This window comes from Anser anser (genome assembly GCF_964211835.1).
Source record: "Anser anser genome assembly, chromosome: 7".
NCBI classification, from domain to species: domain Eukaryota; kingdom Metazoa; phylum Chordata; class Aves; order Anseriformes; family Anatidae; genus Anser; species Anser anser.
Window position 1 is genome coordinate 9,381,853 of NC_139727.1, and position 22,663 is coordinate 9,404,515.

A 22,663-nucleotide genomic window follows, 5' to 3' on the forward strand; every position below is an offset into this window, starting at 1 on the left:
CTCTGCAGAATGTTTCTTGATGGAAATGTTCCTTTTTATACACAGTTTTAGAATTATCCCTCTTTAGTCTGTTTTAATGAAGAAAAAAACAACCTCCCCTTCCCCCCCCCCCCCCCCATGCACACACACAAATTAAATTGTAATGCTACTAACTCACTCTTCATTGCGACTCAAGGCTAGGCCAGACCATTAGAAATACACTTAAAAGTCTAGTGGCTAGAAGGTGAATAAATGGTGTGCTCATCAAATTGCCCATATCTTACATCGATAGAGAAAGTAAAAGGAGAAAATATGCTGTAATCAAAAGAGAATTCCTGATGAAGAAGCATCACATTTTGTACAGTTGGGGAAGACAATTTCTTCACCAAGACGGTGATCTTTCAATACACCCAGTGTATACCAGGGAAAAATGGCTTGCCACAAAAGTGATTCCAATTTAAAATCATGTCACAGTGGTTTCTTATGACCTGAAGAATTATCTTTCCTTCAGAGTGATTGTTTGGAGCTGGCCTTAATACTTTTAACATTCAGTGCCATTACCATAAGGTTACTGAGGGAGGGGAAAAAATATTTCAAGCAACAGGATAAGAAGAATTAAAAGGAGAATAGTACAGACAGTTGTGAGAAAATGTCCTAACCATGCAAAGCTTATAGTTAGATGATGCGTCCCAAATTCATGTTTCTGCCTTAAATCTTTACGTTGTCTATTCTCAGTTCAGGAACTGGCATAGAAAGTAGGATCTGCAAGTGGCATACATTATGACCTCCAGTGACAGCAATTTATATCAGTTACTAGTTTAGTTTCTGAAGTTTATAATAGGCAGGTAAACAGAGGGAAATAAATATATCAGGTACATTCCCTATGTCAATAAGTAGGTTTCATTTCGTAGACAGCTAGATGATGCTTTAAAATATTAATTTAATAGAAATCATGGTAACAGTCACCCATATTTAATTTAGAAACAGTCACAAAGAACTGCATGAGAAAACCCTGCAATATCATTTTACCAAAAATTACATATGTTTTGGTAGATATCTTACTGAATATAATAGATAATTATGTTTGTATAGAATATTTTTGAAAACTTTCAAACATGCTATTCAAAAGTATAACTCTAAAATTGAATCTTTTGAAGCCAAGAGAATTCTTGCATTAATTGCTATGGTAAAGTTGAATGCGTTCATTATATACAGAAAATCTGTAAAAATAACTATTATTCTACTGGAAAAGCAGTCTGATTTACGTAATTCTTAGAGATTTCTGAGAAGATAAGATCAATAAACTGTTTCTATGTCTTTATTTCTTTGCTGGAATGAGTGTAAATTCTTCTTGTCTCTCCCGTGTATGAACTTGTATGTGAATTTCATTATGTGCTACTACAGGAAATACTTACTGTCTCTCCCTACACATAAGAATTAAATCTACAATACTACAGAATATTATACTTAAGACTATACCAGGCTAAGAAAAATTCAAGCTGCCTTCTCCCTCAGAATAGTTGAAAGACTGGTCTGTTATTTAGATATTATTTCACATTTAGTGTAGAATACGAGACAGTTTACTCCTGTTAAGTTAAATACATAAAACAGTGGAAATAAGTTCACTTATTACCTTAGAGATTTTTGTCAAGGTCCTTTTTAAAATATCACCATATCCAGTTTCAAAATATCTTAATTATGTAAAAACGTACTTTAAAAGAACTGCAGTCATACAGTTGATAAGACATGATAGGAATTTTAAAACCATGAAAGGGTTTTAAAGTTTTTTTTTTTTAAGGGTTTTAAAGGGTTTTAAAACCATGAAAGGGTTATTTCACTAGTGCTAGAAGAGCTTGCTATGGTTTTGCACTTTCTATTTTTGCACAGTCAGAATGTAAAGAATCTCATGCTGTGTATGAAGAGTTATTTTTCTAATTCTTTAAACGGGAAATGGAGGGATAGAGATATGAGTAAAGAGTGAGTATTAAAATATATAATGGAATCATTAAGGTTGGAAAAGACCTCCAAGATCATCTGGTCCAACCATCCCCCTACCACCAATATCACCCACTAAACCATGTCCCAATACCACGCACCTTATGATAAAATAAACAGATTTCTTCAGAATAGCAGATTTAGAGCCGGACTGAAAATTTACCTAAATCATGTTAAGAATTAGCATTTTTGTTCAAAAGTACACTTTAAGTATTTAAAAATATGTGTAGTCCTAGAACTGGGATATAAGGAAAGATAATGATCTCCTAAAATTAATGAAAGTCATTAAAGAGATAATTGTGTAGGTAGGCCATCAGAGTAGATAAAGGAAAGCTGATTTTCTTCCTTCATTTTTGTTTCCTGTATTTAAAATTAAGGTGGTACCTTCTGTACATTTTCTCACATCTATAGATGCCAAATGAGGTTGGTGGTGCAGTTGCAGGAATAATGTCTAACATGAAATACTCAAGATATCATGGGACAGTTTGTTTCCTCAGTTTTAGTCTTCTCTGATAAGTATGTAAACAACTGAGACTTTTATTTAACTGATCTTTCCTTCAGTGAGATGCATCTCCTACAGAAGTACAAGTCTATATAGCATTCAGATTCTATATAAATCTTATTTTCAGGGTGGAAGATGAAAAATACCTTCTGTATGCTTTTAGAGGAAAGGTAAAGTTTACATCTGAATGTGTCTTCCTGTCACCTCTTCACAGTAAGAATAGTGGCAAAAGAGGCAATATAAAAGAAAATCATCTAGATTTAGCACAGATTTTAGATATTTTCTTTTTGTCCTTGTGTTTATTATTATTATTATTATTATTAGATTGTGCACATGTTGAATTCAGTGTTAAATTTCCCCCAGTTTCAGTCACACAGATGGGTTTAAAACTGCAATCCTTAGTAAGCTGAGCTCATTTTCTGTCAGGAGCAACACAAAAGGAAGAGTCCAGAATGGAAGATACACCTTAAATAGAATATGCCATGATTTTTCATCTTTTTTCCAGTGCTAATTATAAGCTATGTTAATTATAAACTATAGTTCATTTTTAAGAGAAAATACCATTTGTCCATTCTTCTAAGTCTGTGAAAATGGTGTGACATTTAAACAAATGAATCTTTTTAGCCTTCATGTTTAATGTTTATTCTTAGAAAAGTGTGAATTGATTCTCCATGTGTGTGGACTTTGAAACTAAGATTTACTAGAGGAAGTCAAAGCATAATACTGGGCCTGTAAAAAATTTCAAAGCAAATCTGTAATTGAAAAGCTGTCCCATAGCACTACAGCATATTTAGAACTATAGAATGACTTGAAAATAGAGATGCAAACAGGATTTATATATATATTTTTACAAGTTTTGGTGGAAAAAAAAAAGTGTGGCTGAAGTGTTAACAACAACAAAAGCTTATTTCTAGAACATAAAAACATTGCTGGGATATTCAACTTATTTTGCTATTGTTCAGTGAAGTGTTGCTTGCCTTCCTACTGAGCACATCGTGTTCAATCCGTAATGCAAATAGATTCAGTTCCAATTCATTTCATCCCCATGTTTTACTTGTTTGTATCCCACAGAGCCATTCTTTTGATGCCAGATATCTGCTCACTTTACTTCATTTATTTTCGTTTATTCATTGCCCTGCTGCATAACCGAGCAGCACATTCTATCTGTCAATAAGGTATATTTGAATACGAGGCTATTTATTTAGAATAATAATGGTCAGCTGCTATTAAAACTGGCAAGATGACGTCTCACATAATTTGCATGATTTTATTGTGAGACACTCATTAATTCTGACCTTTTAATATGGCTTTGCAGATTAAATATAATGGCTTTAAATTTTAAAAATGCTTATTAAAAAGCACTCTAGGTTATCTACATTTACGCTACATATTTATGTGTAGTATATTTATCTTTCCCTATTTTTCATATGAAGCAAAGCCTTTTTTTTTAGTATTTTCTCTCAAAGTTATGCATATAGATGCACACTCAGATTGCTTTCAAAATTAGCTGAGTATCATTGTGATGCGTTAAATTTAGTATTGATTAATTCTTTTACTGACAAAAAAGTAGGATCTGTCAAAAATATCTATGCAAATGCTCACTGCTCAGTTCTGAATCTGAATCCTTCCAACACTATTGAATGTCAGAACCCTGGGCTACTCTAAGCATTTTGCTACTCTTTTCAGCAAGCTTTCCTCTTCTGAGTGGAGTGCTACAAAGGAATGTTTGCGTAGTTCCTTCCTTTATGTTCCTCCAGCTGTGGGTGGTACAAACCATTTTTTATTGGTTGCAGATATTTATGCCCTTGCTAAATAACAATGAAGAGTTATTGAACTCTCAATGGAAAATTCCTTTTTGCTGTAACTTCATTCTCTTTAAAACCTAATGTTTTTAAAGCTTGAGCTTTCAGGATATTCAGGTGATTTTTGATGGACTTGCATCATTTATATGCAGATGTTAGGTTAGATATTAAATAATTTAATCTTTTACTCAAAGTCATAAAATTTTGGCAACCAAGTCTTAATAAAGCTGACCCACGCAGCCATTCCTGGGTATGGTGTGAAATTCTTTTTGTTTTGATACCATAATGAACTCATTTGCCTTCTGCATTAATGCTTAGTTTGAGGAATGTTTTGTGTTGTTTACCAACATTTTAGCCTTTGTTTGCATCCCAGTTAAGCAAAACTTAAAACTTCAGATACTAGCAGGATTTATAGTACACTGTTAGTAAGATCTCTAAGTGCATGCAAAAGAACTGTAGCTGTAGCAAAAAGGTGACTTGCCCCACCATCCTTTTAAAGGCCAGGACCAAGGATAAGAGGTTTATGGCCTTCATGCAATAAGGAAGCACCAATGTGAATAAAATCTCTTCTGGACTTCACTGTCATGGTATCCTATTTGTTTTCATTCTTCCTGACACCAGCAAGTGCAGAGCTCGGTACCTTTTGCTTAATCATCACCTCAGCTTCTCAGGAGAGTTCCCCAGCTAGAGAGGGGCTGCTGAGCAAAATGCATATTTCTGAATACCCAAAGAAAATGTATTTGGAAGTCAGACACCAGTAGAGATGCAGACTCCAACTGCTAAGACTTGACACTGCCACAGGAACTGCATGTTTTGGAGCCTGCTGTTTTTTTTATTTTTCTGACATAGCCTGCTGTACACACAAGGTTAAGATAAAGCAAAATATATGTGTATATATATATATATAGTCAAAATGTAAAAGAGAAAACATAGTAATGCACATTTCTAAAGACTTTATTGGCAGCTGGTAAGAACATTATTCAGAAGGCCCAATTCATCTTTTTTCTCAAACACCCAGGTGGTAGCTACCTTGTCAGGACCAGGAATGCACCAATATGTCCTGCAAGACCTTTTCTTATCTGCAAGGGATTCAGCTGCCTGTGTTTGAGCTCAGATCAGGTATGGTGCAGCTGTGTGACCTTAGATCTGACTGCTCTGGGAAGAAACAGCTGTGAGAAGCATTTTGGAATTCCTTTCTGCTGTGGTATGAGAGCTGCATTTTACTTCAGTCTCTTCACCTTAGCCCTTGCCTGACACAAGCTGCAGGTTTGCTTGTGCCTGCTCTAGCGCCTTGCCTGCTTCACTTCAGACTGGCCTTGTTGTTTGATTGGTCCAACAATCGGGCTGTTGGCTGGCCATGGTCACTGTCACAAAACCTGCACTGCCCTTCTTATTCAGGTACTGTGCAACTTTGCTTTGTGTTAGTGAAGATGCTGATGCTTCTTTATATTGTGAATACTTAGCCAAGGGCACAGTCAAACATCTTAATTTTAATGAATATCCTGCAACCCCAGTTTTCAGATGAAATCTTCAGGTTGGAGAAATTTCTTAGATTTTATTTGTTCCTTGTTTTCCTTAAAAAGTGACATCTAACCTTATCCTCTTTCATTTTGTCTTTGATTTTTCTGACCTCAGTCAGGAAGGGATTTCAAGTCCTCCTGCAACCTTCCTCCTGTTTTGGAAATTAAGGCCCATCTTCTGAATGGACAGGTGTGGTTATTACATTTCCATGCACTGAATGGATCAAGTAACGTTGGATTAAACTCTGTGCGTGTTAAACCCTTGTGATGAAGAACGTCCTTTCCTGTAGAAGTAAATCCCAGCTTTTGGAAATTCTGAGCCTTACATTTCCTATGTATGTATACTTTATTGGATGTGCTGTCTGTGATAATGTAAACGAGATTATATGCAGTATAGCATATAGGAGGATGATGGGCCTGGGAGTATCTGCTTCAAATATTTTATGAAGTAAACTATACCAGCATAATTTTGAAAGTATGGATCATATTATCAGTTGTTTAGCTTCTAGGTAAATAACCTCCTGAAAGAATGCTTGTTCGATTTTCCCAGAGCCAATAATGAAGTGTCTATGTTACATTCTGTCTGTAGTCATTGCTATTATGACACTAGCATATATCTTAAATAAAGATCCTGCTAGTTTCAAAGCTATTACCCATGTGGGATTCTAAAGCTGTGTGATTTAAAAATAAGAAGTAAGTAAGAGTGAAACAATAAAACACTGCAGGAATTTTATCAAAAAAAAAAAAGGCGGGGGGAGGATACTGATGTGTTGCAAAAAGCTGGTGGGTTTTAGTTTTTGCTTTGTGTTTGGGTTTTCTTGCACAATGAATTAAGTTCAAAAGTGAAGAATAATAAGTGTTCCCTGATAGGTTTGATCATTAAAAAACTAAAGAAATTTACCAGGATTTTTGTTGTTGTTGAAATATCCTCTTCGTATATAGCCCTATTTTTCTATTGTGCATACAGGCTTACATACTTCTTTCCCTTGTGGCTGTCTCATCATAGAGAGATTCGTTCATGTAAAATGTGGGGAGTTTTTTAACGATTGCAGTCATAACCAGAAGATGCCAAAATTGCTTTTAGAGGCACTGGGTGTTTATTATTCCTGCATGTCAGACAATTAACATCTTGGCAGGTTTGACCGGTACCTTTTAGCTGAGCTGACGGAACAAGGAGAAGAAATCTTCCAAACCCCTTTCTTCCACCATTCTACTGTTAATATAGGACTCCATGTCTTTCAGGACACAGGGAAGGAGGGGAAAAAAAAAAAAGGCATAATACATCAGACTGTGTAAATATAAGCTACACATTGAAGTTGAGGATTCCAGCAAAATAGTAAAATGTCAGTCTAATGTGTGTTTTTCTTTCCACAAGGATTTGCTCCCAGACTTTAGCTCTCTATTAGTTTGTGTCTCTATTGCAACCTCTTTAGCTTACAAAGTAAAGCATGTAGTTAAGTTCTTGCAGAATTGTATCTTGAATATGAAATAGTGAGGAATATTTATTAGGATTTTTAGAATTATATTCTGAAGACAAGGTGGAACGGTTTTTGTACTCATGAATCCCCCAAACCCTTCTGTTCTTACTTGTAGTGTTTCATCTCCACAAACAAATTTTTCTTGCATGAATTAGTATTAGTAAAAAAGTACATTCTAAAATCACAAACTGGGGCTTTTACGTCAGAGAATGTATATTATAAATGGAATATGCCAGGCTTTCTAAAACTTCTCAACAAGACACTCGTTCACAGGCAGTCAGCCAGATGGCAATCTGCCATCTTGCAGTGAGGGTACTCCTTACAACTAGAACCCCATACACAGAAGTAATTACATAATTTTCCTTATTGGTATCAGACTAAATGTTCTAAGATGCTCTACCTAGCTAGTCAATGTTGTCATGGTCTGAGTTTTCTAATCATGAGGTCTCAGGAAGAGCTGTGGCTGGGGTGGGGGGGGAGAAAAAGAACAACAAAAGGAAAGAAAAGAAGTTTTAACAGATTCCAAGGTTTCCAGCCCTTCTTCTTTAATCTGCCACTTGCCTCTTTTTGCTATGACTACTGAAATATTGAAAACCCCAGTGGTTTCTCTAGATTTCTCTGGTTTCTGCAAATGACATCCAGTCAGTACATTGTGATAAAGGAAAAACAGAAGTAGTCACATGAGTCACATGAGTTTGTTTATTTCTTTATTTAAAGTGGACCTTTCAACTTACATAGGCTTACGTAGGCTTATATGAAGAAGGCTCTGAGGTACGTGACTGTATTCTTAATCGTCTCATTTCTCTGACAGAATTACAAGCCCTGTAGAAGTTCAGCAGTTATACAATCAATACATCAGTCTGAAGGTTTAAGAAATAAATAAACAAAAGTTTATTTAGCTAAGAAGGATAAATTATTCTTGAAGTAGAAAGCAGATGGGCACTTGATTAAGTTTAACAAAGTGTTAAGTTTAACAAAACATGTTATATGGACTTCAACAAACTGCAGCATATTAGGCTTTGGCTAAAAGAGTTGTTAGGTGTCCAAAAGCTGGCAGAGGCAGCTTATGAAGTTTGTTCACATTTTTAGAGAATGACATGGCAAAACGTCAACAGGTGAAATATTGAATGGACTCACTAAAAATAAACAAACAAAGAAACAGAACCTACTGTTTTTTCCATTTGCTTGAAAAATAAAAAAATGTAGGCAAGCAGGTGAGAGAAGAGAGGTGCACAAATTAGAGAACTCGATTTGTATCCCTCAGTAAAACTTTATTTAGACAATGTTTGCTTTAACCATTTTCCATCTGTAATGTAGTGGATGTTATCTTCCAGAAAATATAAAGATCTTAAGTGTGTCAGGGAAGAACTCTAATGTTTTGGGCTAAATTTTTAGAAAATTCCGAGGACAAAAGATATATTGGTTCATTTTGTTAAATGGACAATTGAGATTGTAGAGGGAAATGTAAAATAAACATTTTTCAATTTTTATTGATAAATCCTAGACATCGAACTAAAGCTAAGAAGGAAGCAATTTGGTATGTGTATTAGAAAGAGACAGTAATCAAAGGATAAGGCAAAGATATTTTTTTCTATCAAAGGCAGTGCATGATACTATCCATGGTCTTAACCATGCTTAAGTGTCCATGCACTAGAAATATAGTATCACTAAGGATATGATTAACAATATAATCAATGATTTAGTAAGTATTTGAAAGAAGTTATAATAATATGGTAATAGAAATTATATTCAAATTACTCTCTGATTGGGGATATTTATTCACTTCATTCAGGTCAAATATTATGAAGCAAATAGGATCAACCATACTATTCTTGTGAACCCTTGTAGCATGAAATACCCATCAGCGACTAGAGACAGAGTAAATCTTTGCTTTCCAAAACTGTTTATTTATGTATAAACTCCTGAATGATTCTGTAACTAAATAGCAAAAGACAGCCTAAATACATAAAATGCCAATAAGATCTGAATGATGTCTTCACCTTCTGGATAATATCTCCAGTAATTGTCACTGTAAAGTAATATTTTATCGAGAAGATTCTATAGAGTCTAATAAAACCTGCATAAAATTTTAAGCTCTAACAATTGCAATTTCCATTCTCTGGCAGATTGATGAAGAGAATTTTTCATCCTTTCATAGGTAGCTTCCTTAAATTCTTCCTGAAAATATGTATAAAAAATCTTTTTTTTTTTTAAAGATCAAATACCCATATTGGCATACAAAAATAGTAGAAAATATAGGTGAAAATAATTTCTCATGCAGCCTCAATCATCTCATTCTTGAGAGCTGAAGTTGTGATCGAACTGTAATGAGAGGAGTTGCTGTGTCTAGGATTCCATATGCAGTGAATCTAATACCTGATTTACTCTGTGCCTTTTCATTATTATTGTTATTTACTATTATTATTAAATTATACTGGTATACCAGAGGTATACTAATCTGTGAAAATTGTCCTCTGTTCCCTCTACAATGATCTTAACTGAAACCATAGTCCACATAATTGAATACATTTTGTTGGCTGTTTGCTAATAGTTCATTTTGTATGATAGTCAAATACAGAAAAATGATATTGTATATGGTGGGGAAATAATCAGCTTTAGTTTTCTCTGTGGTAACTCAGACTAGAACTGCACATCTAGACTCAGTTATTTAGGAGAAAACATAATATTGTAAGCCCATAGGAGAAGGCGGACCATTGCCTCAGCTGGGATTTTTTTACACTGAATTCGGTGAGGGTGGTATCCCATTTCAGGGTCTTTCCTTTGATGCCAGTAGTTTCATGATCTTACTGAAATTCTGTCAGATGCATCCTGAGAGCCATCGATTACGATGCTGATCACTTTCAAACAAGCTGAAATAAAAAGACGTTTTGAAACCGAAACTTTATAGATAAAGCCAGCGTGATGAACTTGGCATTTCTATTCCAAGAAACCATGGAATATTATTGCACCGTAAGGGTAACTTGAACAAGTTTCAAAGCACATGTAAAATAAGACAATGCTTAGAAATATTAGACCTCTCTCTATGGCTCAGCTATCACACCTCAACATCCCTTAAGTTTAAAGATATCGTTATGTCAGTGCAAAAATAATCTACTATCTGACCAACCATGATGTCCTGTTTACTTAAGCTTATCTGGTTTTACACAGAGTAATGAACGTTGTTCTTGTACGTAACAAAAGTAAATTTAAAAAATACTTTACGTACTCTTTTTTAAAAAGTTACTTAAAATACAAATGTAATAAATAAATATATATTTATATATATTTTGCAGGTGTACAAGCTTATCAAATTGGACAGAATTAAGGACACTATGACAAGGAGAGTTCAGGACACTAAACTAGTAAGTACTCCAGCACTGTGCAACATCATGAAAGTGTTTCTAACAGAAATTACTTTCACCTGATAAACAGAATTTTCAAGTTTTACAGACAGTGTAGGTAATCTGAGAATTTTCAGCTTAAGTATGTTGATTAATTTTTGTGCAGTCTCTATCAAGTTAAATCATTTGGGTATCTTTTCCAATAACTATGTTTTTAAAACACTTTTTTAAAAATATATTTATACAGAAACTATTTGAAATCCTTTTTGAGAAGAAAAGTATATCACACCTTAACAAAATCCAGTTTTTAATGCCAGCAAGATGAATGTTGGTTCAGGCGTAACCCATAGATTTACCAAAAGTAACATTAACAAACACAGAACTTGGATATATGCTTTTAACAAAACAAGCCAGCAGGTTATTTGGAATTTGTTTTGACAAACATCAAAATTAAATTATGATTTACCTAAAGATCTTTAAGATTTAGGGTTATAGAACTTCTTGTGATTTGATATATGTGTTTTATCTAGAAACGTTTCACGACCCATTTTCAACTAAGTAGTCAAAGTAGTACACTTTAAGATCTTATTTTTTGTTGTTGCTATTGTCTCCCTCCCTCCCCCTCCCCCCTCCCAATAAAAAGTACACAATAAGTGCACAATTAAGTTTTAATGTAAGTTTTGAGGTAAGCAATCCTTACTGATAAAAATTATGGAAAAGAAAAAAAAAAAACGTTGAAGGTTTAAAAATATTTTCAGTAGTATGTGGAACACTGCAGAATAGACTCTGTCACAGGATCAACATTCAGAACTGTACAGTCTGTCCACTTCATCAAGAAGATGAGGCAGGTTAAAAGGAGCAGAAATAAAGGGACCCTCTTCACACAGAGCCATGGCTGACCATTGCAGGCCAAATTCTCTCTTGGAAGAAAGGGAGTAGCCACTAATTGTTTTAGACAGCTGCAAACCATTGCAACCGTGAACAATGTTTGGCCAGGAATTTTCAGGGAAAGTTTATTCAAAGTGCAATGCCAGGGGTTAAAATGCAGTGTCTTCAGAATTTATTCTGAAGTCCTCTAATTTATCTTGCTGCTCTCTGTTCTTCACCTTCCCATGTCCTCCAAGCAAATACTTAAACCCTCATCACTTTCCCTACCCATGTTCACATATGAATTATTTTCTTCTCTGGCTAAGTATGTTCATGAATAGTTTAAGTGAAGTTAATTGCATTCTTTTGTCTGGGTATAATTTGCAAATATAGTACCAGAACTATAAAAGAAACTGGGTGGTATACACCTTTCTTACTGTCTCTCTTCGGTGGGAGTTATTATGAGGGTATGAATAGGGCAGAGACTTTTCCCACAATTTGTAGTAAGCAGTCTCAGGAAACAAACACCATTTAAAAAAAAAAATATATATATATATATATATCTACAATTATGTAATTGCTGTTACTGGATTCTTCTTTAATTTTGCAACAATTAATTTGCTTTATTGCAAAAGCTTAAGAAAAAAACACCTCTCAATGCAGAAATGACCAGGCTCCATTCAAGTGCTTTTAAGTCATGTTCATCATATCATCATCTTTATTGTAATTCTTCCAGGAATATAATAAATATTTTTTCTTTCTAGTAGTGTTTAATTTGTCAGCCTAGCATTATTACAACATTTTGTAGAAGATCAATAGCAGGAAATTAATTGTACTGGTATGATATAGTAAAGTTCAAAAATCTTCTTGCCTTCAGAGGCTTCTTAATTTATTTATTTATTTTTGTTATAATCACTGTTTAGAGAACTTGCTTGAAGAAGAAGAAAAGGGAAAATGCAAAATTGCTCTGCTATTGGTTTGTGATAAATATTTGTCAAAGGCAAAGCTAGTTAGGTCAACAAGCACACTAAAATTCTGATGTTTGCCAAGGCGTTTGCTTCACAGTGATGAATGAAATGCTATGATTCATGCCATAACCCATAGTGTAAATGAGAAAATTGTACTTCTAGCCTATTAGCAGCAGTAATCCCAATGTTTAGAATTATTAGACACTGAGTTGTGCTACAGACAGTGTAAGGCACATCACCAATACAAAGCACTTGCTCCATAGAAGCTTACAGTGAAACAGCAGTAATAAAGGAATACAGCAAAAAGACAGATTGGCAGTGAGCACCAGCAGGCGCTAAAGCAAGCAGATCTTTCACAATTAAGTGCCAAGCTCCCAGTGCTCTGCTGGCCCATACAGCAAACTCAGTATTAACGTCAGTTATGAAGAAAACAACTTAATCTTTGAAACTTTCTCTGATGCCCCAAGGCTGGTGCTTCACTATTCTGTCACTTTTCAAATTGGTCCAAGTTTTCAAAACCAAGCTGAACTAAATGCCTCCACTACATTTTGCTGTCAGTCCTTGTTACTTTAAAATGTTCATTTGGTTCTCTGGGCTTATTTCCCATTCTTTGTCCTCTACATTTTGTCAAATTTCTAATTACTGCATATGTTTCCCCTACACACAAGTTAGAGATGAAAATTTTCCTAAATTTCTTTCAGTATTAAGAAATGGGCTACAAAATCCAGATTGCTTTGCATGTCTTTCTGACCTTTCATGAAGTTTCTTCTGCATAAGCTTTGAAGATCCTAGCAAAAGCAACTCTGTGGAAAGTCATTGCAATGAAATGGAAACATCTTCATTCCATTTTAATATATTACTGTTGCCAGATGTTTTTTTTATTAATATTATTTGTTTTCTTTTTATTATTTATTTATTTATTTATTTATTTTCCTCTTCTAGAACCAAGTAGAGGAAACACTTGGCAAAACAGAATCACAATTCCTCATCCATATCGGTCCAAATTTAACTGTTTCCCTTTCATTCAGTGTTTGAACAAATTAATCTATCTTCCAGAGAAATTATTTGCAACTCCATCAGGCAGTCCTAAATACTGTAGATAGCTTCAGGCTTTGGTTATCTGTTTGTTCATTTCCCTCCAGAAATGGAAAATTACTGATGTATACAACAAGTGCTCCTCAGTTTGGTCCACTTTTTCAGAACATAAACCAGCACCTTTTGTTTTAAGAAAGGCATGAAGGCTTATCATAAACTAAAATAACTCTCTGCAGTAATTCAAAGATTTTTCATAGGGTAGGTTGAAATTAAGAGGGAGAAGAAAAAAAGCCTACTGTAGCCTACTATTAACCTTCCTTTTGTTCCCTACCCATTATCCAGACAGAGCAGAGGGAAGATGCAGGGTTCCCAAGGGGGTCAGACATGCCCGGTTTCTCTGAAATGTTTCTGGTCCTGGTGGCTTTGGTGACAGATTCTCATTACGAAAAGGAGCAATGAGAATTAGTAATCTGCAGGCATCATTGACACAGGTCAAGAAAACTTTTTTAAGTGCTTTCGTCACATGTTAAGTGAAATGCTTTGATTAATGTTGAGACAGGCTATGTTTGTGGTACTGTGTTGGGACTGGCACTTTGTCTGTTTCCTGGCTGGCAAACTGTGATGACAGCCAAAAGTGAAAAAGTGACGTTTGCCACTGTGTGGATATTTTATACTTAGGTTAGTATTAATTTTTCACCATTCTGCTTTCCTGCTAAGGATGCACTGTATTTGCCTGGTTTTGGCAGGTGATCTTCTTCCTGAATAGACTTTTAAAATGAACTAGATTGTGCAGTATGTAAAGGTAGAGAGATAAGATTATCACCTAATTGCTGGACCTGTGTTTCAGTGCTAGTGAAATTTCCACACTTTGTGTGCAATTAATTCAACATTTGAGGAAGATCTTCTCTTTCAACAGATAGTTTTGAGCTTTCTGTTGTGTTAATTGAAATCATCTGACTCCAAAGTACTTGCCTTTTGCAGTTAAAACAGATAAGCTAGAACACTACATTGCTTATTCCACAAGCTTTATTGAACTGTCTTATCTTTTGTGTATTTCCATTTTCAGTGTCACTAGGGCCTTTCATAGTTAGAACAACATGTTAGAACAACAACATAAGTCTGGATATTCATCAACATGTACTTGAATTATACAGCAAGGAATGAATCATCTTTCCTGGAGATTTACAGAAGACAGTTAACATGTGAATCAGCCCAAATCAGGTCATTGTTCAAAAAACAAACAAACAAACAAAACCCACAAAAAAACTAGAGATAAAACTTTGTCTTAAATTCATGCTTTAAACCTAGTTGTGTCTTGCTACTTCATCAAAAAACAGAGACAGATGCGTATTTAAATTCTTATTAGTTAGCTATTTCTTGAGGTTTCTCTAAGTTTTCCCTTTAATTCTCTAGCAATTAGATTTACTGTTATTCTGCTCTACTAAGTAAACTTTCATGCAGCTCAAATTATCTGTGAAGTAAGAAGTCTATCTGGCAGGGCTGATAGATAGGGCTTTAAACTAGAGTTGAAGGGGGAAAGGGATAAAACCAGGCATGCCGGTGATGAGCTAAGGGATGGTGCGCTAGAATCAGAGGGACTGTGTGCCAGTCAGGTCCTTCGGTTAGCTCCACAAGGTGCTGTGTGTAGGGAAGCACATTTGAAGTGCTTCTACACAAACGCATGCAGTATGAGGAATAAAATGGACGAGCTAGAAGTCTTGGCCCAGTCCCACAGCTACGACATCATCAGCATAAGCGAAACCTGGTGGGATGAGTCCTGTGGCTGGTGTGCTGCAATAGATGGTTACAGGCTCTTCAGGAGGGACAGGCAGGGTAGGCGAGGTGGCAGGGTGGCGATGTATGTGAAGCATGGGCTGGACTGCATGGAACTTCAAGTTGGGGATGGCAAAGTTGAGAGCCTCTGGGTAAGGATTAAGGGATGAACAAATAAAGGGGATGTCATTGTGGGAGTCTATTACAGACCACCCGGCCAGGACGACAACGCCGATGAATTATTCTTTGCAGAACTAAGAGATGCCTCAAAATCAACTCCCCTTGTCCCTGTGGGAGATTTCAACTTGCCAGACATCAACTGGGATCACCACACGGCTGACACGAGCAAGTCCAGTAGGTTCATAAAGCACCTAGATGATAATTTCTTGGTGCAGGTGCTAAGGGAGCCAACTAGGAAAGGTGCCCTCCTTGATCTGTTGCTGGAGAACAGAGAGGGTCTTGTGGGAGATGTGGCAATTGGCAGCCATCTCGGTCATAGTGACCATGAAGTGGTTGAGTTTAGAATTTATGGTGACAGAAGGAAAACTGCCACCAAAACTTCAGCCCTGGATATGGCGAAAGCAGACTTCAGGCTGCTCAGGGAACTAGTCAGCAAGGTCCCCTGGGAAGCTGCTTTTGAAGGCATAGGCGTCCATCAGTGCTGGTCAATCTTTAAGCACTGCCTCCTGGAAGCACAAGATCAGGCGATTCCAAAATATCGGAAGGCAGGCAGGTGGGGCAGAAGGCCAGCCTGGCTCACCAGGGATCTTCTACTAGAGCTTAGGTGGAAAAAGAAAGTGTACGGCTGTTGGAAGGAGGGTCAGGCAACGAGGAAGGAATACAGGGATGCTGTTCGTGTTTGTAGGGAGAAAATTCGTGTGGCCAAAGCCCAACTAGAGTTGAAGCTGGCCACGTCCGTGAGAGACAACAAAAGAGGTTTTTTTAGATATATTAACAGAAAAAGGAGAACCAAAGAAAACATAGGTCCGCTACTTGACGGGGAAGGTCTCCTCACAATGACATAAGCAAAGCAGAGACATTTAATGCCTTCTTCACCTCTGTCTTCAATGCTGATGATGGGCTTTGGGACCCTGGTGCCCTGAGAGGGAGGACCACGATGGTGGGAATGACAAACTCCCAACCGACCCTGAACGTGTGCGGGATTTGCTGCTCCACCTGGATCCATACAAGTCCATGGGTCTGGATGGGATCCATCCCAGGGTGCTTAAAGAGCTGGCTGATGTCATCGCGGGACCTCTCTCAATTATTTTTCAACAATCTTGGGAATCTGGAGAGGTCCCAGTAGACTGGAAGCTGGCAAATGTCCCAATTTTCAAGAAGGGTAAGAAAGAAGACCCTAGCAATTACAGACCTGTCAGTCTCACATCAGTGCCTGGTAAAATTATGGAGAAAATGATTCTTGAAGTTATTGAGGTGCACCTGGGGGATAATGCAGTCATTGGTCCCAGCCAACATGAGTTCATGGGTTCCTGCCTAACAAATTTGATTTCCTTTTATGATAAGATCACCCATCTAGTTGACCAAGGGAAACCAGCTGATGTGATCTTTTTGGACTTCAGCAAGGCTCTTGACACGGTTTCCCATAGGATCCTACTGGACAAAATGTCCAGCATACAGCTAAACAAAACCATCATACGATGGGTGAGCAATTGGCTGACGGGCATGGCTCAAAGTGTTGTGGTAAATGGGGCCACATCTGGCTGGCGGATGGTCACTAGTGGGGTCCCTCAAGACTCCATTTTAGGACCAGTCCTCTTCAATGTCTTTATAAATGATTTGGATGTAGGACTAGAAGGTGTTTTGAGCAAATTTGCCGATGACACCAAACTTGGAGGAGTTGTGGACTCTGATGAGGGTGGAAAGGCCCTGCAGAGAGATCTGAACAGATTGGAGAGCTGGACGATCACCAACCACATGAAGTTTAACAAAGGCAAGTGCCGGGTCCTGCACCTGGGACAGGGCAACCCTGGCTACACGTACAGGCTGGGCAATGAGACCCTGGGGAGCAGCCCCGCAGAGAGGGATCTGGGGGTTGTGGTTGACAGCAAGTTGAATATGAGCCAGCAGTGTGCCCTGGCAGCCAGGAAGGCCAACCGTATCCTGGAGTGCATCAAGTACGGCATCGCTAGTCGGTCAAGGGAGGTGATTGTCCCGCTCTACTCTGCGCTGGTGCGGCCTCACCTCGAGTACTGTGTGCAGTTCTGGGCACCACAGTACAAGAAGGACATTAAACTGTTGGAGAGTGTCCAGAGGAGGGCGACGAACATGGTGAAGGGCCTAGAGGGGAAGATGTATGAGGAGCGGCTGAGGGCACTGGGACTGTTCAGCCTGGAGAAGAGGAGGCTGAGGGGGGACCTCATCGCGGTCTACAACTTCCTCGCAAAGGGGAGTGGAGAGGCAGGTGACGTATTCACTGTAAACACCAGTGACAGGACCTGCAGGAACGGTGTGAAGCTGAGGCAGGAGAAGTTTAGGCTGGACATCAGGAAGAGGTTCTTCACCGAGAGGGTGGTTGCACGCTGGAACAAGCTGCCCAGTGGAGTAGTCACTGCACCAAGCCCGTCTGAATTTAAAAAGTGATTGGACTGTGCGCTTAGTCACATGGTCTAACTTTGGGCAGACCTGTGCGGTGCCAAGAGTTGGACTAGATGATCCTTATGGGTCCCTTCCAACTCGGGATATTCTATGATTCTATAAGTACAGATTTGTAGCTATGTGGAAAAAACAGAACCCTGCTAGTTAACCATGTTTGTTTCATTTTGGCTTTCTCAAGTTTTACCTGATGCATTTATTCCAAAGTTCCAATACAGTGACTTTCAGTCATATCCAAAAACTGGGAAATATTTTATCCTTTGTTTCTTTCCAGCAAGTTTCAATGTTTCAATGTAGTTTCCTTTGGAGATTAAGCCATATTGTTGTCCTTATTTTGGATTTAATTTTTTTTTTTTTGTACCAACAAAGAAGCTGACTCTTAAGGATATTATGATTACTGTAACACTGTAGCTTTTCTATGGTTTTAACTAAAACTTGAATCTTAACCAGCAACTTCTCTTCCTGTGACCATGCTATCCAGCTGCTTCTCACAAGTAAAAATTCAGTATGAGCATTTTATTAGGGTTCATTCACCCTAGTTACAGTAATAATGGGACAACCAAAGTTTGATTATAGTTGTTTTTTCAGCCCTCGTAGCCTTTCTGATTTCTCCTAGAGTGTAGTATTTGCTGTCCTCTTGCTTGAGAAAGGAGAGATAAACTTCCAAAATAATATTATTTTCTTGAACTGGAATTTTAATCCATTGGAATTCTGTGTTATATATAGACAGTTAATTAATCTAATCTGAAGCATTCATATAATATTACTCTTTCACGAGCATGTCATTACCATTCCTGTACTGTGCTATTAGTCACATTAGCATTTCTAATTTTTTTACAAGGTCTATTTCTAAATGTTCTGTCAAAATGAAATCTGCTTACAAAAGAAAAAAATATACATGTGCACACACACACAAAGCAGATTAAATTATTGTCCACAAGGTATTTGACTGATGAATCTATCAGTTTTATGGATTTATCTCAAGTACTTACTAACAAGTTCTTAAACCTTGCACAATTTTTAGTCTCCATTCTACAGCTTGAGCCTAATCTGAGTATGTTTCCTGGTTAGATTTGTAGGAATTAACATATAGGAACAGTATGGTCTATCGTTTTCCCTTAAAAGATTATTGGAAATGAACACATCAAAGAATCCCAATTTCTGAAGAACAAAATTATGTTTATTTGCATTTAGATATGCTTCTTGGGCTAACGAAATTGCAGAATTTAACATTTTGGCTGCAGCCAACTTGAAAAATCTGGCACCTGCTGTTGTGATTTCTATGTGGCCATTCTTGTTTTATCTCTGTGACAGAAAGAGCAATCTCACAACATTAATATGTATACAGGAAACTATGAATTTGTTTAAAATAAAGCTGCAAGAACATGAAAAGACTACTTGGCAAGGAAAGGTTCTTTCCTTTTAGAAACCAACACAAACAAACAACTGTTCTCTGAGCCTATTCTTTCCAGCCAAACCAAGCTGGTAAGTCTTGGCTTCTGTGTGGCACGGCTAGCGGGACAGTTCAAGGTGGACTCCCCAAACAGCAGCTTGCTACTGCTTGGTTTTAAACTTCTCAGGTCATGAATATACTAAAACTTTGCTGCAATGTGAGCATTACAAACTCTTTGTATTCTCTGTTAGTGTGTAATTTGGTAAAGCAGAAGCTTCCTGAATACATGACAGAAGCACCTGTTAGCCAGGTGCGAAGTGTTGACCCTCTCATGACAGCAGAGCAGGCAATGCCGGCCAAGCATGATGCTAACAAGAGATAGAGGTCAGAACCTTTGTTTGAAAACAGACAAAGCTCCACAACAGCCCCACAGCACAGTTGTGCCCTGCACTAATCTTACATGAGGGTGAGGAGTAGCAAGTTGCAGGCTTAGAAAAGGTTGTGCTGAGATCGGCACTGGTATGGCTCGTTTTTAGGTGAATTCTTGTGGCTTTACAGTTTTGAGAATTGCTGGTCTGGAGTGATTTCCAGCTTTTTCCTCCATACATTTGTCCTTTAACTGTTGAATTGACACATCTTCCAAAACTAGACAGTGCTACAGATGTCAACAGGGGGCAAGCTTTATATGTTCCTTTTTTGTGTTTCTGAACAGGACGAGATTCAGCTAAAGAATCATTTAATCCCATATTACTTAGAAGAGAAGTGCTCTGAGGCACTGTATGATATCTCATGAGGTCAGAATCATTTATAGGCTCTGGGAGAAACCATTTTTTTCTAAGTAAAAAGATAAGGGGATTGAGTTGCTGAATGTTTATTTTTAGTCAAAAGTCTTACCAGAAACTAACCCTTTCTGGTTAGCCTTCTGGTTAACAACAGTAACAGGAACAAGGGAGAAAAAAAGAACACAGTTAATATGAGTATTTCAGATCCAGACCATATTGTAGAAGGTCAACTATGATTTGGAATTAAATTGTTATTTATCAAGAATTTGTATCAAAAAGTAGAATTAGAATTTAGGTTTTGCATATTTGTTTGGGGTGATTTTGGGATATCCATGTACTTGATACAATCTGCATCACTTTTTTTTCTATGCTTTTCCTTGGCCAGAGCTAGCTTAAGCAATCAGGGTAGACTATCTGGCTCAGCAGAAGTCATATATTGTTAGGGTACAGAAGTTACATGCTACAGCAACCCACTTTAGGATGCAATAATGCTAAAACAGTCTTGATTTCCTTTATATATTAGACAGTAAATTGCAGGGCATCCTAACCAGCAAAACCATCCATATTAGAGGGACATGCAAAGACTCAACAACTGTCCCATGGTTTGTCATTTCTTTTAATTAGTCAGACCTCCCAGTTTCCCAAAAGATGGAAAAAAATAAAATAAAAATGTCTTGTCTTCACCGTGTTCACCATCCCCACCCCATGTATGGTTCTGGTGCATCAGGAAAAGAAAATCAGACAGCCATTCTGTTTATCTGATTGTAGTAAGTAATACCTTTGTTAATTACTGTTTTCATTTCTGTCACTAGGAGCTGTTCTGTTACCGTTTTCTTCCTTAAATAATAGCTTTTGATGAACTGAATTGAAAACCTGAATAGGAAAACATGGACTTGAAATGCTCAAAATGCGGATTACATTTTGTTCAGTCCTCCTCTCAGTCTCTCACTGGGCTTCAATTCGTAACATAAATGAAGTTCTAAGCCATTATAGATGTAGATACTAATCACCTTGAGATTTGGGCTGGAACCTGGTGACATCTTTTGTGTTTATGTATCATTATTTCCAGGCTTCTTGTTCAACAAGAATTTTATAAGATTTTTTTTTTCTAGCTGCCTAAAATGAAAGTACTTATTGTATTAGCCAGAAAGATATTCAACACACATCTGTGCAGCACAAATGTTCTTTTTTCCCCAATAAAAAACCTATATTGTTGCTATGAATTCCGGTATTTGCACTAGTTGCAAGTAGTTTCAAAAGTTTGGGAATCACCATCGAATTATTTTTAGCCTTGACTTTTTTTGTTGTTTTGTGTCTGGGTAAGAATTTTTATGTCAAAATAAATCTAACACACACAGGATACAGCTGAAATAAAAGAGTAATAAAACAAAGGTGATAATACATAGTTTATATGTTGTCTTATTTTTTTTTAAAGGAAAAAAATTGACACAAGTAATACTGCAAGATGTAAATGGGCTCTATTTCTTTAGATATCTACAGTCATGCTTTCAAGTTCCAGCTCTTTTCAGTGGTATTTTAGAAACTTAACGACTTTAGTGCCCTGTTGTCTTCACAGACAATTTTGTGTTTTATCTTATTAAGACAATTTCTGTTCATTCTAGTGGACTCCCATCCACTAGAATGGGAACAAATCCCCCCGCGCTCCGCCCCCCCCCCCCCCCTTTTTTTAATGCTAATAATGGTTGTAATTGTTGTAACTGTAATCACAACTGGTTTTAATGTTGTGACTTTTAAGGTTTTGCATTTCTCATGTACTGTGTGACTTTTGAGTGTTCTGATGTTTCTCTTCACAGTAGCAGGAGGTGAAGATCATTCTAACACAAATGTGTTGTGTTTTTTTCCACTGTAATTCACGTTTACTTTTCACTATTATAACAGGCTGTTCTAGGCAAGGAAAATTTATTTTTTGAAAAGAGAAGGAGCACATCATCTCTCTGCTAGCACCATTACCATTTCTGACAATTTTATTTCCATATTAGTGCATCTTACTCCAGTGAGATGTCTCTTCTCCAGAGGATAACATTTTATGATGTTCTAAGCATCTTAGCTGGCATAAAAATGGTACAGCAGGGCTAAAATTGTTGCTCAAAATGCTACAAAAGACTGCAGTTCACAGTAGGACACTGCATAAATGAACTGTTATTTACATGTAATAATTTTTTTTGGCTTTGAATTCAAGTTTTGTAACAGCAAAAACATCCATGATACCCATTCCAAAGTGGATGTTAGTCTCTAATCTCTAATCTGTATTTGTGCTATGAAAACTGCAGATTTTTGGTCTGTGCTAAGTGTTAATTTCTGGAAGCAGCATTGAAAAAAGAGCTTCTCAAGAAATCTTGTAAGCTAGCTTTCCTTTTTAATGAGCTTTCTATTCTTCATGTATAAGCAGCCTACATGCAGAACTACTGCAGCAGTTGCACTAGGCAAGGTAAAGTAAGGCCACAGAGGTGCCAAATGTTCATACTACATAAACAATTAATCTGTAATTGGAAAAACTAAAGCACTGAAATGGTTAATATAATCTCATTTTACTATATCAGAGCTACATAAAAAGTGTATTTGATAATGATTTTTCTTTTGAAATGTTAGGCATC

At 37.0% G+C, this 22,663-nt stretch overlaps 1 protein-coding gene across 4 annotated transcripts in view; it reads left to right on the plus strand.

Annotated features, from left to right (window-relative positions):
• The window catches only part of LOC310902391 (uncharacterized protein), a 495,211-nt gene that overhangs the window by 229,172 nt on the left and 243,376 nt on the right, over positions 1-22,663 (plus strand). For 3 of the 4 annotated variants that reach the window (XM_083843889.1, XM_083843891.1, XM_083843890.1), the window contains exons 2-4: positions 5,297-5,397; positions 5,914-5,988; positions 10,570-10,638. In XM_083843889.1, coding sequence (XP_083700015.1) covers positions 5,297-5,397; positions 5,914-5,988; positions 10,570-10,638 — 245 coding nt within the window. The remainder of the gene's footprint in view (positions 1-5,296; positions 5,398-5,913; positions 5,989-10,569; positions 10,639-22,663) is intronic. The other variant, XM_083843892.1, reaches the window with a different exon arrangement.